Source organism: Pavona decussata, unplaced genomic scaffold (assembly GCF_977016875.1).
Source record: "Pavona decussata unplaced genomic scaffold, jaPavDecu1.1 SCAFFOLD_143, whole genome shotgun sequence".
Classification (NCBI taxonomy): Eukaryota; Metazoa; Cnidaria; class Anthozoa; order Scleractinia; family Agariciidae; genus Pavona; species Pavona decussata.
The window spans coordinates 1,995,001-2,012,275 of record NW_028145556.1 but is presented as its reverse complement, the minus strand read 5'-3'; the positions used below and the strand labels follow the sequence as shown (position 1 = coordinate 2,012,275).

At 39.1% G+C, this 17,275-nt stretch overlaps 1 protein-coding gene and 1 pseudogene across 3 annotated transcripts in view; both read left to right on the top strand.

Annotated features, from left to right (window-relative positions):
- LOC146466554 (uncharacterized) overlaps nt 1–13,436 on the top strand; it is a 28,864-nt gene extending 15,428 nt beyond the window's left edge. For 2 of the 3 annotated variants that reach the window (XM_085127038.1, XM_085127037.1), the window contains 9 exons: nt 157–4,269; nt 4,437–4,598; nt 5,719–5,877; nt 6,591–6,691; nt 8,323–8,415; nt 9,356–9,412; nt 9,787–9,879; nt 10,693–10,840; nt 11,031–13,436. In XM_085127038.1, the coding sequence (XP_084983164.1) occupies nt 157–4,269; nt 4,437–4,598; nt 5,719–5,877; nt 6,591–6,691; nt 8,323–8,415; nt 9,356–9,412; nt 9,787–9,879; nt 10,693–10,840; nt 11,031–11,473 (5,369 nt within the window). In that variant the 3' untranslated portion in view covers nt 11,474–13,436. The remainder of the gene's footprint in view (nt 1–156; nt 4,270–4,436; nt 4,599–5,718; nt 5,878–6,590; nt 6,692–8,322; nt 8,416–9,355; nt 9,413–9,786; nt 9,880–10,692; nt 10,841–11,030) is intronic. The other variant, XM_085127039.1, reaches the window with a different exon arrangement.
- Nucleotides 13,437–16,023: 2,587 nt separating this feature from the next.
- Nucleotides 16,024–17,275, top strand: part of LOC146466553 (uncharacterized) — a 1,607-nt pseudogene continuing 355 nt past the window's right edge.

Below are 17,275 nucleotides of genomic sequence, written 5' to 3'. Positions count from 1 at the left end.
CTTAACAGAAAATTAAGTGCATTTGATACACGTTTTACAAATACAAATTAGCAACATGTGATGGTTTCAACTAAAAATAGGGTTGATTCTCAAGAAAACAATTTTATAATCATTACACAAAAATGATGAGAAGCATCTTTTTCCTGGTCGTGATAGGTAAGCCTGGTTTGTCACCTGGTCTCGATGACGATTGCCGAGTACCCCAAGGATTCGTTTTTGCTCTCGAAGGATCTTCTAAACTGTTCAGTACAAGTCCGTTGTCTAATGTTATCAGACCGGCTGGTGGGTTCAACTATTTACAAATTTACCATTCAGTATCAGACGGTCAGGTCATCTCAGCCCAGGATCGTAGCAACAACTTGAGGCTTCTGGAGTCGCAAACGCATGAAATAAAAAGAAATCTCCTTGATGTCAAGATATCCGTACCCGAACTTCAATCCGACATAGAGAGGTGGGAATCACTAGCAGAAGATATGCTTCTTACCGTCATCAAAGCTCGCCGCCTTCTCTTCCCAGCCTCCGATTGGTTTCAGTTGAAGGTGCTCGTTGCAAGGCTGGACGATGACCTAGACACTATAATGAGAGCATTCGATCTTCTTACTGCGCAGTTACAACCCTACAGGAACCGAACAAATATTGTAAACGTCATCAATCATTTCATCAGATTAAAAGTAGATCTTCCGAAAACCATCTCCCTTTCCTTTTCCAAGTCTGGCATTGAAAACAACTTTCTAGGTTTGCGTTTCCTCTTAACTGCTCAACTGTGTCACAAGAGACTATGTTTTCCAAACATGAGGTCAAGCGTTTGGTCCCTAAATGGTAACCAGTGTGGAACTAGTCCAGCAAGACAAAGAGGTGGTTTACTTGTTGAAGGAGCATCTTTACAGTTTGCCTCCCTTTGTAGCGTAATAAAATTCCCAGCAGATGGAACGATACAAATGTTATTGCCTCGTGACAGGGAAGATGTAGTGACTACTTTTAAGAGTCTTGTCAACCTGCTTGGAATAAAGAAAAACGCAACCATAACGATGACTGGAAATGAGTTGTCTTTCATTGTCTGGGGGCCAATGTTTGAAGAATTTGAAGCTCTTTTAAATGTTAAAGCTAACATTGAAAACGTTGTGGATTGGAATTCCATTGTGTTTACAGTAGAAGGAAGAATGAACAAGTCATCACGTTTTTACACAGTTCTTGACAAGATGATCAAAAAAGAAACTACAAAGGCGGCCACAGAGGCTAAACGAAGATTAGCCAAATCCCAAGTTGCCTTTGATAACGCAAAAATGAAAGCAAAGTTGGTCAGTGACGTCTTAAAGTCGAAACGTGTTGTGGTAGAGAAATTGGAAGTGAAAAAGTCTAGCGCTATGCAGGAGCTACGTGCAGCACGCTTAAAATACCACCTAGCCAAAATTCGTTTTAACAGGACGTTCTATTTTCTTGAAAATGTCCGAAGTGTAGTTTGCGAGATAAAAGAGTGCAACTATACTTGTCTGAATGGCTGCGTCACCCCTGATCTTTGCCAGGATCCCGTAAATATAACTTATCTAGAGCGGTATTGTAACATTGTGGAAAAACCTGTAAAAGTCAAAGTTGTACAGCAGACGACTGAGAAACGCAGTTTTAACGTTCAGACGTATAAGACCGTGTACACTGGTAACTGCAGATCCGGAGTGCCCCTTAAGACTGTACTGAAGTATGCTAAAACAGGAGCTCAAATTGGCATGAAAATTGGTTTAAAAATAAAAGGCCCAGTTGGAGGTGTCGTGGGAGGTATAATTGGAGGTGTTTTGGGAGGCGTTATTGGATTTTTGAAAAAGAAAATATTTGGCTGTTCCAATACTTACGAAAGAGTGCCAGATGAAGTCCAAATGGTGGAATACGACCACAAAATTTTCAAAGTGAAAGCAGTTGAGCAGATAATTAAAGAGGTAAAGTGCACTGGTCATACAGAAAAGACAAAGCCTGGTGGATATGGTCCTCCTTACCAATGCTGCAAACATTATGGATGCCAAACCAAAGTTATAGATCCTCAGTGTATCATAGACAACGAAGAATGCCTGGTGTCAATGACGGAGCTGAAATATGTAATAGACGCAATGAATGTAACTTTGCAGCGCGAGTTCATGTCTTTGCGAAATTCTGTTGATAGCGTCAAGAAAGCAACCTTTTCTTACGAGAAAGCAAGAATTCGCCATCAGAGTGCAGTCACTCGGTTTCAACAGGTAGAAGCACATATGAAACAGCAACTGTCAGCAGTGGAAGTAACCAATGCGTCCAAGATTTATGTTCGACGAATTGTGGACTTTGGTTTGAGAATAGCACAGGCTATGAACTCCTCGGGCGACAACAAAGTAGTAGATCTTGGTGAAATGCATTTCTCCGTTTCCGTGACATCAGGAAGCACCAGAAAGATTGTGGTGGAAAGTAACGCAAGCGCGGTTAGTGGACAACACGCGCATGTCAGCTTCCTAGTTGATTTCGACAAACTTAACCGTTCCGTTAGTTCGGCTTCGAAGACCATCATTACCAAATTATTTGGGGACAAACCCTCAAGACGAAAACGGTCAACAGCTGAAGATTCAGTGAATTCTACGCATTTTCTACATTCGAGTCTTATCGATTACCCATACGCATGCTTGTTTATGAACAAAACGCACTTATACTTCAGCAGCATCCTGAAATCAATGGGCGATCTTATTTCCTCAGTCAAAGGATTAAACTTAAATTTATCGTCTGGACTGTATGACCTTGAGCGGCTTTACCAATCCGTGAACCTCAGCACTTCGATATCCAATGCCTCGCGATCGATGAATAACAGTGCTACATATACCAACGGCTCGTTCAAAATGGAATTCTTGGAAATGATACAGATCCTCAAGGACGAAAATGCTATGTTGACCAATGATTCTTCCCAATCTTGGAATGAATCTACCGAGGCCTGGAGAGCGTTTTTGGAGCTCTTTACTTCAGCTAATAAATTTTTAGAGTGCTCTGGTACACAAGATTGCATCGAATACTTCTTTGAAGGAGCAAAGGAATTTTACGAGTTTGAAGACAGCTCCAGGGCACTTGAGATTAAAGACGCTCTTAATCATCTCAGACGAGTGATGAAGTCATTAACTACTGAAGCCTTGACCATGCTGGAAACCGAGCAAGCTCTTAATCGTGCAGCATCCCTATTGAACAAAACGCGCGACTACTCCGTTTTGTGTGGAGAAATACCACGCATAACATCTTCATCTCAGGGAGAAATTGTTCTTTTTCCTGGTGACATTTTGTCACTGGATTGTAGTGCTGAAAACGAGACGGGATTACGGTACGCCTGGAAAAGAAATGATGAGCTCATCGGAGAACAGTCGAAGGTTGGAACGTTCTATGTGGGTGAAGTTACCAAAGATAACGAAGGTACTTACGTTTGTGTGGTATCTAACAACAAAGGCAGTACACTCTCCAATGTGACGATTGTCAAAGTTCGCAGCAAGCCTAAAGTTAGTCAGCATCCCACGTCACAAAGGGTGGTATTTAGAAGTCACATTCCTGCTGCATTCATCTGCAATGCAACAGCCGAGCCATCGCCTACTTTTCAGTGGTTCTTTCAATCCAACAACTTATCCGCTGTCAAAGTCAACGAAACCAGGCCTGTGTTGTATATAGCTTACCCGCATCTTCACCAGGAAGGGTATTACTATTGTGAAGCATCTAACGAGTATGGAGCAGTGGTTAGTCAAAGAGCTCGACTGGACGTGTTAAATTACACTATTGGTCTTCCAAGGTTGCTTGTCGCCTTCAATCTGACCACACACTGTTGGGTAACATCGAATTACTCCAATGGCTCTGTGCACGATCCATTTCTCTGCGCGTCGGAATCCGTAAACGTATTACCATCATCACTTGACAAGAATCTGACGACCAACTTTCTTCGTTCACTTGCAAAGTCGCTCAACGTCTCAGTAGAGTTTATCTCCGAACTAAGCTACGATTCAGGAAATACTTCAAAGTCTTCTGCAGCATTCGTATTAGACATCGATAACAAGCCCTGGAGGGATGACAATTTTACTTCCTATGTAGAAATAGTAGAAGCGATTTCTAATGCGGAAAACTTCATGCTTGGGAAACTAGAACAGTTCAACTCAGATGTGCTCAACATGACGTTTAATGTGTCGTGGAACAACATCACTCTCGTTGGAGAACCTGGAAGCGTACTTGTCTACCCATTATCACCAGAATGTCCTGAAGGACAGTCCCTCGCTAGAAATGGATTTATTTGCGGTAAGTGCTACAGATTAATAACTAAACAACTCCAATTTAATCTAGTTGGAGATGACAATACTAGCATAACTGACGAAAATAATGAATCTCAAATTAAAGTACTTTGGAGTGTAAGGTTGGCCGTTTGAGAATCTTGTTTCTTAACATATATTTTCTGTACCTTATAGCAAACTGTCCTGCTGGTTCATACTACAGTGCACAGAATGACACATGTGTAGAATGTCCCCTTGGCACATACCAACCTGTACAAGGTCAAACAGAATGCATTTACTGTGGAAAAAACCTCACTACTTCCTCGAATGGAACCTTGGAAGAATCAGATTGCATCGGTAGTGTGAATGAAGTGATGGTTTTAGTTGTATTGTTTGAAGCGAGGTAGCCTGCGTGACAGGCACCGGAGATTAAGGAAGAGGGAATGCGATCGACGCTTGCGTCCCATTTTGGTGCTCGTGGATCCTGAAATCCCCTTCTCTCTCAACTCTCCGTGCCTTTCATGCAGGCTAGACTCTAGTTTATATTGAATGGTTAAGACAAAGAATGTTGGGAACACGGTAACGAAGATTACTTACCAATCACGTGCCATCAGTGAACTTATACCCAGTTTTAAAGATTTCTCTGTGTTTTTTTTTTGGTCAAAACTGCAGTTAAATATTTCACAAGCTCCCTATTCTCTAGCATCAAATAACTCTAAGATTATGGAGAACAAAATATTAATTGATTCGATCCTCCTGAGAACATTATACTATAAACATTTTATAGTGATTTCTCCAAAATACAAAGGAAGAACTTACTGTTCAATTTTTTCAAGTTGTAATCACTTTCAATCATGGCCATTCGCGACCAAGCATGGTAGTCGGGTTAATTTTAGCAAACCGAACCATTAACGATTCCGTCAATACAAATATGTTTGGCCATTAAAAGAAGCATCACAAATAGGTGGCAATGGTCTTTTAGCCATGTACGAGATGATAAGTTCGTTTAAAAGATTTTCTTTTCTGAAGTGAAAATTTTATAAAGTAAATAGTAGGGTTTGGGAGTTCCTATCCAACTGAAAACATTCCAAAAGAAAAGATACAAAAAACCGAATAAGGACGGGATATTTGTTTAGCACGGTACAGACGACTAACCAGAAAGGCAATTTTGATTACTTTTCAATATTTTAATCCCCAAAACTATAAATTAGATAAAATTGATCAATTGCAGAAAGACACCCTTTATTTTCTCTAAGTACAGATCCTTCAGCAGGGTCTTCAAATCACCAACCAAAATAGTTTAGCGAAAATTAGCAATAATTTCTTCAGAAAAACATTTTTCCACCAACACGTTTCAAGGGGATAACAAAGCCAACTAACAAAACCGATACAAACCCAGTTTACAAAACAAGTGCTTTGTATGTTGACGAGAACTCATCTCAGTATTGATAACTTGTTATTTCTTACATTCTCATAGCTGACTGCCCGCCTGGTTCACACAGTAACAGCAATAGAACATGCCTGTTGTGTCCGCGTGGCAGTTACCAGACTTCTCGAGGGCAGATAACGTGCATGTCTTGCGGCGCAAATCGCACTACCGCTTCCAATGGAACTGTGGATAAAGGGCAGTGTATAAGTAAGTTTATGTAACAAACAAATGTAAATCTGACTTCGAAAAATTCTAGGCCTCTTTGATTTAATGTGATAATAGTATGTTTTTAGTTTACTAATTATCATTTTATGAGCCAATTTTCAAAGGAATTCTTGCGATATGGTTGGTAAGATCGACTTCACTATCCATTTTGTTGACGTCGATCGTCACGCTCAGGCTTCATCGGGGTTATAACACAAGTAGCCCTCCTCACGTGTTGCGCGTGAAAACATTTTTCCTGCTGTGTATAATCGCATCATTGTGCAGGAAAATGCAATCGCAGAGCGCTGAAAGCACTTCTTACTGTTCTTTGAAATCCACAAGTGATTTTATAACTCGACAGTGCATGCGCTCGGTTTCGTTTAGTACTACACAGTTTAAATTGTTGTGAAATAGGAGAAGTTGCTAACAAAACCTACATTTTATACCTCATGTTTTTAGACCCCTCTTCCTTATACGTCTTCCCCATGTTCGATTTTTGGTAGAACTATAGGGTCATATTCATAAGTAGTTTTACTCAAACATTTTTGAAAGGCGCGAGACTTAAGCGATACGAGATGGGATTCTAATGACCAATTGCCAACAAGAGAGAATGGGGGCATGGCTCTATCAAGACCTTTGAATAGTTTTTAAAGTTTGTAGTATTACAATTTCGTTCTTATCTTACTTGACTCTTGATTGGAATTTTAATTTCACAGAGATTGAAGCACCGACAACTTACATTCAAACTACAGAGGAACAGCATTCTACAATCACTGCCTCTTCACCTACAACACCATCGAGAACTCTTCAAATAAAGGTATGCCTTATCCATTATGTTCTCTTGCCTACATTACTGCAGCGTATTTCTCGAGTCACTCTTCTTTGTTTTTCGAGTCACCCAGCAACTGATCAATGGGAGGTGCAATGTTTCCCTCGTTATCAATGCAAACATCTCATAGAAAGTATTCTAAATCATCTGAGGTGAAGTAAGAGAAACACATTGCATTTTGTAAACAATGCCGATCACCGCTGGAATAGCGAACGCCAGGTTGCAGGAGTGTTTAATCGAAATGAAATCCTAAATGGAACAAGAAAATTCCCGGGATTTCCAAATTTCCGGGGAAAAGGACAACCTCCAGAGGTTGGCCAAAATTTTCGAAACGAACTTTTCGAAAATTCCGTTCCATTTGATTCTGTACCGGAATTTCCGGTAATTTTGGTTGAATGGATCTTGCCCTGAAGGTAATTTGGCCACCGAAAGGAGATTCGGGAGCTGGTGTTTCGAGGGTTCGCCCTTCGTCAGAGCGAATCTAGGAATCCAGGAATCCTCTTTGGGCTAACGCTCGAACCCAACTCTGGAATCTGTTTACTGTGGCCCAATTACCTTACCAACTCTGCTATGAAACCAAATATTAATTTTTGTCGAGCACGTTGGAAGACACTATTGCTGTCCCCCAGTTTCAAAGTTAACAGTCATGAGATAGTGGATGGGTTTGGTACACTCATGGAGGAATGTATCTTGATTCACTTGATATTTCTTTAAAACCGTCCGCATTATTATAACTAGCTATTCTCTTACATCTACCGTAGGAGCAAACCTGTTTGAAGCAGTCAGGAATTAGCTAGATTTGTGATTGACCTACAGTAGCTCTTAAAGCTTATTTACACGAACCGATTTATCGGCCCGATTAGTAGGTTCAATCCGGCGCATGGGCCAATTCACATGTTTAACAATTGTCGGCCGATTTTCTTTTTCTGCTGGTGAAGCGCGGGGTAAAACATCGGTAGCACCGTCACAGATTACAATAAATCGGGCCGATTTTCATCCGCTCACTCATTTTCTTTGTCAAATTGGGCGTTAATATCGGTACGTGTGAACTAGCCTTTAACAACAACTGTTAGAAGATACATCCATCTATTGAGTGCCCGGTATTAATGCCGTGTATCAGTGAGAACTCAGAACATAGATTGAATTTGACTCACTATAAATAGTCTGTACCGTTCTACGCCGCTTTTGCAATAAAACTGTGCCGGTGGCTCTAGATTCTTATTCAGATTGGAAATGATAGGAAAAGATTTGGAAACCTCGGACTGAATATATGAAAAGAGCTTTTGCTTACAACGGCTCTAAGGTATGGAATGACCATCCAGGTCCTCTGAAACAGGCGAGAAATATTGCATCCTTCAAACGGGAATCGAACTATCATCTGTTGGGCCCTGACCTGTACCCCAGTCTCTTTTAAACATATTTACAATTCATAGAATGCACTTTACTGTACATACAGTTGTTTTTTTTAACCTTCGACTTCCATGGAAAACAGTTTCTCATAGATACTGATTGGAACCCCGAGGGCAAATAAAGTATCATTGCTCAATTTTAATGATATTAGGCTGTACAGCTTTCCCCTTCACCTCTCAACTAAGAGTTTCTTCTTTTATCATTTTCAGCTGTTTTTGAAAGGCAAGTTACTTTCTTCAGACGTGAATAACAAACAAACAATTCTAAATCTGGTGGTGGAAGAAGTATCCAGGTTTTTAAGTGTAAGCATACATTTTAAGACTCTGCGTACATTAAATACAAATATCACTTCTCCATTGATATCGATCAGTTCATTTGTGCCATTAACTTAACAGAGGCCATTTCAGTCTACTTGTGCTTCCACTTTGGTGTCACGAATTAGGGCATGAATTTATGGCTGCAGGAAGTCCCTCACTAAAATAAAAAATAAAAATAAAGGCCTCCTGCCTAAAGTGTTCGACAACATGTTTCAATATATGCTAGTAATATACATGGCTACAACACAAGATATGCAGCTAAGCATAATCTTTACAAGCCGAACGTACGAACTAATGTAGGTAAACCATTAATCTCCTTCATGGCAACCGATATTTGGAAAGACCTTCCAACTCCTTTAAAAAACGCATACAAAAAGTGTCTGTTTTTCCCAAACAAATTATACGTTATTTACTGTCAGAACAACAAATGAACTAATTTTCTTTCATGTTGACCACGTAACATACGTTAACATGTTACATTTAAATAAATTCTTCCTTCCTTTCGCTTTTTCATTTTTTCATTTTTTTTTTACTTGCTATCTAGAACCTAAATTAGCCAGGGAGCTAACAAGATAACCAAATGGTTTATTTAGCTTCCTTGATTGCACATCATTTTAACTAATAATTAATTAAATTCGAAAAATTACCTCTACAAGATTGTAAAGATCAACTATGTACACTGAAAAAAGAAAAAAGAAAGATTATTGTTATTATTATTATTATTATTATTATTATTATTATTATTATTATTATTATTATTATTATTATTAGTCGTTCTAAGGGTCTTAAGCCTCTTCCGAGCTTCAGTCCCTAAGAGTACCCCAGCACAATGGTTAAAGAGGGTAAACACAATCATTTACCTAACAAATGCATTTTTAGTGTTATGATTATTCGTTCAGTTTTTTTTTTTTTCATTTTTTTGCAGACGGTCGTTCTTACTGAGAAGAAATCTGAGATAATTATAACCGACTATGGAGCGGAGGTAAGTGGTAGAACCAAGCTATGATTTCATTTTTTTTGTTAGAAATAACGACATGATAAGTATTTGCATTAAATGGAAACTGGGAAAAAAATATCCGACTGAAGCTCAGAGCTCGGAGCTCGGATATTTTTCCCAAGTTTCCATTTGATGCAAAAACTTATCATGTTATTATATAACAATTGGTGCATGCGTCAGCGTGCGTTCATCGAGATATGAAGCACGCGCGATGTTTGGAGAGCACGAAAGAAGCGTAAGAGAAATGTACCATGATGACGCCAATAGGAATTAGAAAGGGAAGCAAGCGCACTATGTTATAATTTTTTTTAGTAGGAGAAATATTGTTTGGATAACTTTTGGGTGGTTTACTGCTGCAGGTCGTTCTCTTCGTAAATGCTGCCGGCGTTGACAAAGACCGCTTACATACTCTCTTGAGCAAGGGGATTGAAATAGAATATCGTGGAAGAAAGGTAAAGAAAGATATTCCCGTTCCTGTTCTACGTATTGCATTCTTCTTGTTCCTAATGTAAGCCCTGTTATGCCAAGGTTTACGAATTGGATGTCTGACTTTCGTTCAAGAATCGGTCTTTCAACACTGATCTGTGGGGCTGGTTGGCTGGTTTGACTTCTGGTCGCATTTATCGAGTTGTGTCCATACATGGGGCATTGCATTGTAGGTTAAAAAAAAAAAAGATGACGACCAACCTTGCTATGGGTTGACGTCCAGTGAATCTAACCGGAAAGATCAATGAACACAGTTCAAATGCTTTGTAATCGTAGTTGTTTAATAGAACGCAAACTAATGAAAAATAAGCCTCTAGGTAACCAGCTACAAATGTACGCCTGAGACGCCTCCAATATCTAAGAAGCAAATTCACTTTTGCTTAGAAGACTAAATTTAGTCCTTTGCTCGTAAAGAAGGTAAAAATCTATCTCCAGTTGTATCATGGTGCAGGCCACGTGTCCTTGGTCCACTGGGTGACGAGAATGAAACAGAGAAACAGCTGTCAATTTTACAATCTTTCATTCTTCGTCATAACCTTACGATATGTGTCAAGGTTTTTCATTTATTTACTTAAACAAAAGTATTTCTTGTGTTAAACCAGCGCTGTTATTCATCAACTTTGAACCGTATCAAAACGTCGCGCAATAAATCTTTCTTGGTTTTTTCTATGCCTTTGCTTAAGCAAATCCCTGCTGATCAAATGTTTGAACCATACCGCTTCTGTCATTCTATCGAGATATTTTCAGCTTGCATTTAGCCGACATGTTCTTTTTTTTAGATGCGTTTTACTGGATTAAGGACAACACTGTCTCCTACAACGGCTTCTGCTTCAGCCAAAGTGGAAGGCAATATAAAGAGGCAAGAGGCTAAAGAGTTGCCATGGAAACTTCCCACCATCATAGGTGGACCAATTCTACTAGTCCTTAGTAAGGAGCATACTTTATGATTGTTGTCAAGTTGTGTAACGTTTTTGTGTAGTAGTTTCATTAGCAGCCTTGAATTTCACATGCTTAACAGTATTGACAAAACTAAAGTATGCATCACTTAATTTAAAAGACATTTTTAAAACTCAACTCTATATTGAAAGTCAGCGTATTTCCCCGCATTTTTATCTAGTTCTAGGTATTGTGGGCGGAGTCATTTGTCGCAAAAGAAGAGAAGCCAAGAGATCCGAACCATGCGCTGCAGCTTCAACAACGACGCCTCAGTTTGATAACCCCGCGTACGAAGCCGTTCCTAGAAAGACGACAGAATTAGGGAAAGACGATTGTTCATCGGTGGGCGGTCCGTTGAGTGCGACACATGCTGGTGATACAGAGAAGCCGAAAGAGACGCCCGCCAAACTCGCGTCCAAAAACCCTAACGGAAATGTCTATCAATCTATTGATCAAGGGAAGGAAGCAGACCTGATTGGACAAATGTACGAGTACATTGAGATGGAAGACAAGCGCGCGATTTGCGGCGCTACCAAGGGGGATACTGACGAGCCGATATATGACTGTGTGGTAATACCAGGAGAAGGACATTTTGGTATCACAAACCAAGCCTATGAGTGTTAAGTTTGTTTTCTTACAGTTTATACTGATTGTCGGCCTTTTTTAGAAATCAGTCTACTGAAATCGTGTTGTTTGTCAAGGTCTAGTTCATTCGTTTTACCTCACGGCAACTATTTATCACCGTAGGAAGTTTTTGCAATTTTTACGACTATTTTGGTAATAAGAGAGCATTTCGAAATACAATTAATAATGAAAATAACCAAAAACAAAACGTCGGAGTTTTTCGTTTATTTTCATTATTAAGTGTGTTTAGGTAATCACGAAAAATACCGTAGAAGAGTAATTCCTGGACCATTTTGTAGGTTGCCCAATCAGACAAGACTCGTTTTCAACTTTCTATGCTCCCTAGCTAAGTTTTCCTTTAGTCCAGTTTAAAACATCCATAGGGCAATACCCGCGAAATACTTGAACATTCGCAAAAAAACATTTTCTTGGCTTTGGGCAACAAGTTTCACTTTGATCAGCAATATAGCTCTCGTGTAGGTGGCAACCAATGTGGTATGCGAATTTTTTTTGTCTTCGTTTTCTAAATGTGGAACATTGTAACTGACAACGTCAGACGTGGCGCTACGCCGTAAGTGTACAGTTGACATTTTTCTCATGTTTGCTATTCATGCTAAATTTGCTTCTATTATAGAAAAGCTATTGAGCTGATATTTGGTAGTTATTGAGGTTTGGGGAATTAAATATCTTTATTGATTTTTTAGAGAAGAGGTCTGCTATACATTGACCGTTTAATAGATTTTTGATATTAATACAGCAAAGTCCAGATGTTTCTATTTGGCGAGAAGTCCAGGCTATTGAAGCTTATAACCCACCGATTAATTTCTGTACGCTCTCATTGGACGAAACATGTCGCGAGCTACAAAATTGGACGTCGATCACCTCACGATAACAGTCGTCTGATTTGATATTCATCGCCCGATTCGATTTTTTTCGTGGAGAAAACACACAGACAGAACGCCAAAGTTTTAGATCTTAGCTGTTTCAAGATAATCAGAGCATAATAAAACCGAGTAAACTTAGCAGCTTGCATTTTAATATTTGCTGGCCATCATGTTTGTGATCATTTCTGTTAATTTGTATTTTTTGCTGTTAAGCCGGCGTGTTGTCGTAATAAATTGGAGGGTTTTATAATTAAATAAATAAATAAATAAATAAACTCTTTTCTGGCTTGCTGTTATATCAGGAGATAACGCTCAAAATCTCACAGTTTTACATCGCAGCCTCGCTTCACGGCAAAATGTTTATTTTTGGAACAATCCTTCAGCTTTGGGCACTATTACCGGATGTACCAGACGAGTGAAGGGGTTTATTCACAAATTAAACCTATTTAAACCACAAAATGTCAGCGTTGACAAAGAACGTGGAAATTACGTGATCAGTTCTGTATTACCAACCATGATCTTGGATTTCTCCAAAGCACAGGAACCCGTTCAAAATTTAGTAAAAAAGAGCGAGGCCCTTAAATGGTATGAAGCGTAAAAGGCACGACTCAAAACTTATTTTCTATAAAAAGGAAGAAGAATCCTAATTCAGAGAAACCCTCTCCGTAAAATTCTTTTTGCAATGAAGAATCAACTTGTTGCTAGATAAATTATAGGAAAAATCACAAGGGTCAGGCTGACTAGGTTTATATTAATCTAAATAGGGATTTAGCAGCAGGTTTGAAGACCCCCTTCACACGGCTCAGGACCCAAGCTTGCAAACTCGTGTAGGCAAGTACAAGTTGACCAGGGTGAATTTGCGGTTTATCGTCATGTATTTACTATCTTTATGAAATTCACACCTTAAAAATCCAATTATCGCTAACTCGCATAGTCTGCAAAATTTTATTAGTTTGCCGTGGGGAGCCGGCGCACTTATTTTAAAGATCAGAGTAATTTTGTTAATTGTTAAGTTTGGAGGCACATGTGTTAGTCGCTTTGGTTTTGTTATAACTTAATAAAAGTGCTGGGTTAACAACTATCGTCTTTTTGCTGAATTTAGACTTGAAACCATAACCAGGAAACTGGTGATCGAGATAAACATAGCCGTGTGATAGAAAAGGTGAAATGTTCAACATTCATTGTAATTAGTTTCCAAACGTTGAATGAAAAAGTCAGTAATGTTGGGCTAAAGGATTGTCGCTGATTTGCTTTACGCCAAAGTCCAGCTTATGGAAAGGCATGGTTTACTGTAGAGTTCACGTTGGGTGTGTGTCAAGGAAAAAAAACATGGCTGGTTTGTCGGGTACTGACTGTATTAAGAAAAAATTTAGTCTCAGGTCAATAAATTTTTTCTTGCTAGTGAAAAGATATTAGACCATAGATATTAAGCGCATAACTAAGTTTTTTGTTATTTAAGTTTTTTTTACGAAAGACACTAAACTCTATTCTCATACCCAGATCTTCTCACTTTTCGGAAGAGACATCTGCTAAAATCTGTCTACATGTGTCAGGAATGTGACACACAGCACAACTGCGCATGTGCGAAACTCGCGCCAACTTTGTTTACTGTTGCGCGGGAACTTAAACCACGTGAGCTAGAGTCGGTCGATTTTCACATATGAATGCGGCACGAGCTTCATACTGGAACGAAACTCATTCTGGAATGAGTTTCATTCCGGAATCATGTGAATAGCCCCTAAAAAACTATCCCCCAATACTGAGATGTATTAATTAAGGATTGTCTCTGTCACTGTCTTTTCCGCCAGTATGGGGGTGATCTACTTACAAACTAAAATATATGATAAGTATACGACTTGGCCACATCTTTAATCTGTTGAGATAGGTCTTTGACGTTTGACAATGATGTTTCCATGATAACATCATGGGCAGCAAATTACTCTTGTAGGAGATCGTAGAACGGCCGAACACTCGCCGAAGAGGTACCGGGAAATTGCTTCCCCAACACTAAATTTACTGAGTAGACAGGAACAGAGTTTCAACAGTATATTATTTTACTTACAGCCTCGCTTCTTTACAGCATTTTCTTTTTACAGTTTTTCTTCCTGCTTTTTACGGCTTCTCGTTTCAGAAACAACCTCCCTACCAAATTTTATTCTGTTTCAAAATCTCTATTTTGTGCTCAAATTAAAGACAAGCAGTTTTAGATGAACGGTGGCCGAAGTTGACAGCTTCAAAGTAATTATCATATAATCAGGAGTGCAGCACGAATTTCTTTGCGAAATGTTTTCCAGTAACTGAAAACCACAGCTAACAGAAAATGAGCCGATTGCTGTGCATAAGGTAAAATAGAAGCTGTCATTTTACGGAATAATTTTAAAGACAGACTAAGTTTTTTAAACTAAAAATCAAAGGTAAAGTTTGGTTAGTTGTAAGCAAGAGGCAGCGCCCTTTTCAGTTATCATTTAAATTAAAGCTTCTTGCTTTAAATAAGCAAAGTCACGAAATATTTTCCTTAAAAGTTATTTTATTTTTTAAAAGGTTTAGGAATAATGCATTAACAACAGAGACAGAATGTCTCAACCAAAGGATGTTAATTAAGAGGATGTATTTTCAAAATCATGCAAGGTAAGATTAACAACTTCATTGTCCACAATACGACTGTACTGCCGAATTAGGACACAGAAAGGTCAGTAAGCGAGGCAAAAAAATACGCGAACGCACTAACATATGTCTAAATTAACATGAATAATACAACTCTTAAAAGACTTTTTATTACAGAGCTGTTCTTTTCATCTTTCCTCGATGGCGGATCTAGAGAACGTTCTAGATCCCAAATGAATTTCTGTCAATACTACCTTTCACCTGCTACCTTTTAATTCTGAAAGGAGGGTTTGACATTATGACAATCAGAAAACCCATTTTAATAAATCTACAATTTATGATCTTTTATTGCTGCAAGTGTCACCAACAGCTCTGTTACTTCCAATCTGTTGCCTTAGGGTTTCTGTAGACTAGAAAAAAAGGTGCTTACCGAAACTTTTATTTATATTTGTAACTGAAAATGGTCACGCGATCATTGAAACGTCATAATTTACGATCACGCAATATTCAGAAAACATGTACGTGGGGAAAGTGTGTTACAGTTCCAGTGACATTTGGAGAGCTAGAACACTGACCTCCTAAACTGATAAGTAAACACAGTTTTAACTGTGCACCCAAAGCCTAAAGAAACAAGCCTAAAGCACAAGATGTTTCAGTCGTGCACCTTATATGTTGCCATGGAAACATGGTAATATTAAAATAAATTTGGATCGGTTTGGCGAGATCCTTTACTTATTTCATCTCTCATTTTAGTATAAATCTACTACTGTTCTATCACGAATGCCGTTCTCTGATTGGCTACGCTACTCGCTATCTATTCTGTGATAGATAGTGAGTAGCGGTTTTCAACAAAATGGTGGCCGCTTCGTCGCTTTTTCGAAGTGTCTGCGATGAGGATATAATTAATTTACTTGTTTAGTTCTGAACGACTAGTAGATTTATACTAAAACAATTAGATTATTCGCTCTCGATTTCTATGCATGATAGCTGATTCGGGCTGCGCCCTCATCAGCTATCACGCGATAGAAATCTCGAGCTCATAATCTAATTGTTAATTAAGTAATGGTTCGCGTAAGAACTATAGCGGAATCAGCGGGATTCCGGCAGCGGCAGCCGTTCACTACAAGCACGAAATAATTACCAAAGAGCAGCTCTGATTGGTTTTCAAACAAGAAGCGCCAAATTCAAAAACTCTTCCTTAAACCATAGCGTTGTTTAGCGAAAAAAATGAACGGCAATTGAACAGGCTCTTGTTCGCACATAACTACCTATTCTCCTGCAATTTCATCAGATTTGCATGTGGGGAAGTGCTGTTTGAAGACAAATTTCTTCGTGTAGTGAACATTGATTGTCAACAATAAGTTCTGCTTTCTATTTCCGCCGAAGGGTTTTAGCAATGATCACGTCTCATTGGTGCGGCACGAGGAGATTATCACACCTAATCGAAGGATAGTGCTACTTTGCCGCCAACAGCATTTTCTCGCGCGGTCTTCCCTGTGCAAAATATTTTCCTTTATTTTCGTCAATTCCAACTCGAAGTATGGCTGAAAGGTGAGTTTTTCTTTTTCCGTTTATTTTTTGAAGTGTCAATCTTTGTAACTTAGGCATTTGCCGTTTTGCTTTACGTCAGAAAGCGACGTTGTGAAGATGAAACAGTAGCGGAAAGCGGAAAGCGTGCCAGGACACAGTTTGAACCGAACGTATGTAGCTATGTAGTAGAAAGCGTTCATATGAGATAGCAATTTTACTTCTTTATAAGAAGAACGTTTCACTAGCGGTACTGTTTTTGTATGTTCCTTTACTAGAGTTTCTTCTTGATTTTATAAAAGAATAGTGGCAAATGTGTAAGATGTCAGCATTACACAGGAACTAAGACCATTGATACTTTTTCTGGCAGAAAATTCACCTCTACCGACTCTACGGTAACAACAACCGCTCGCAAAAGAAGATCCAAGTGGTGGACGAGCTGATGAAAGGAAAAAGTGTTGCCGTGATTGCTCGCGAGTTAGGAATTGCCGAAGCGACCGTCGAGGTTTACGCAATCGATTGTTTTGCCGCCAACGCACCACTGGACAAAACATTACTCGCTCGACACATGGACATCAACCCCGAGTCCTTCAAACTAATAAAGGGAGCGATTGAAGGTTGTAAGGATGGCAAATTGCGTACCGTCAAAGATCAGTTGGATGTTTTCTCCTACAACCAGATTCGCCTGGTACTCGCTTGTATGATTCGCGATTTGGAAATTGAGGATTAGATTCATTCACATTGGAATTGTAAGCTTTGTGCAAAGCAGGGAACTGACATTTTTGTC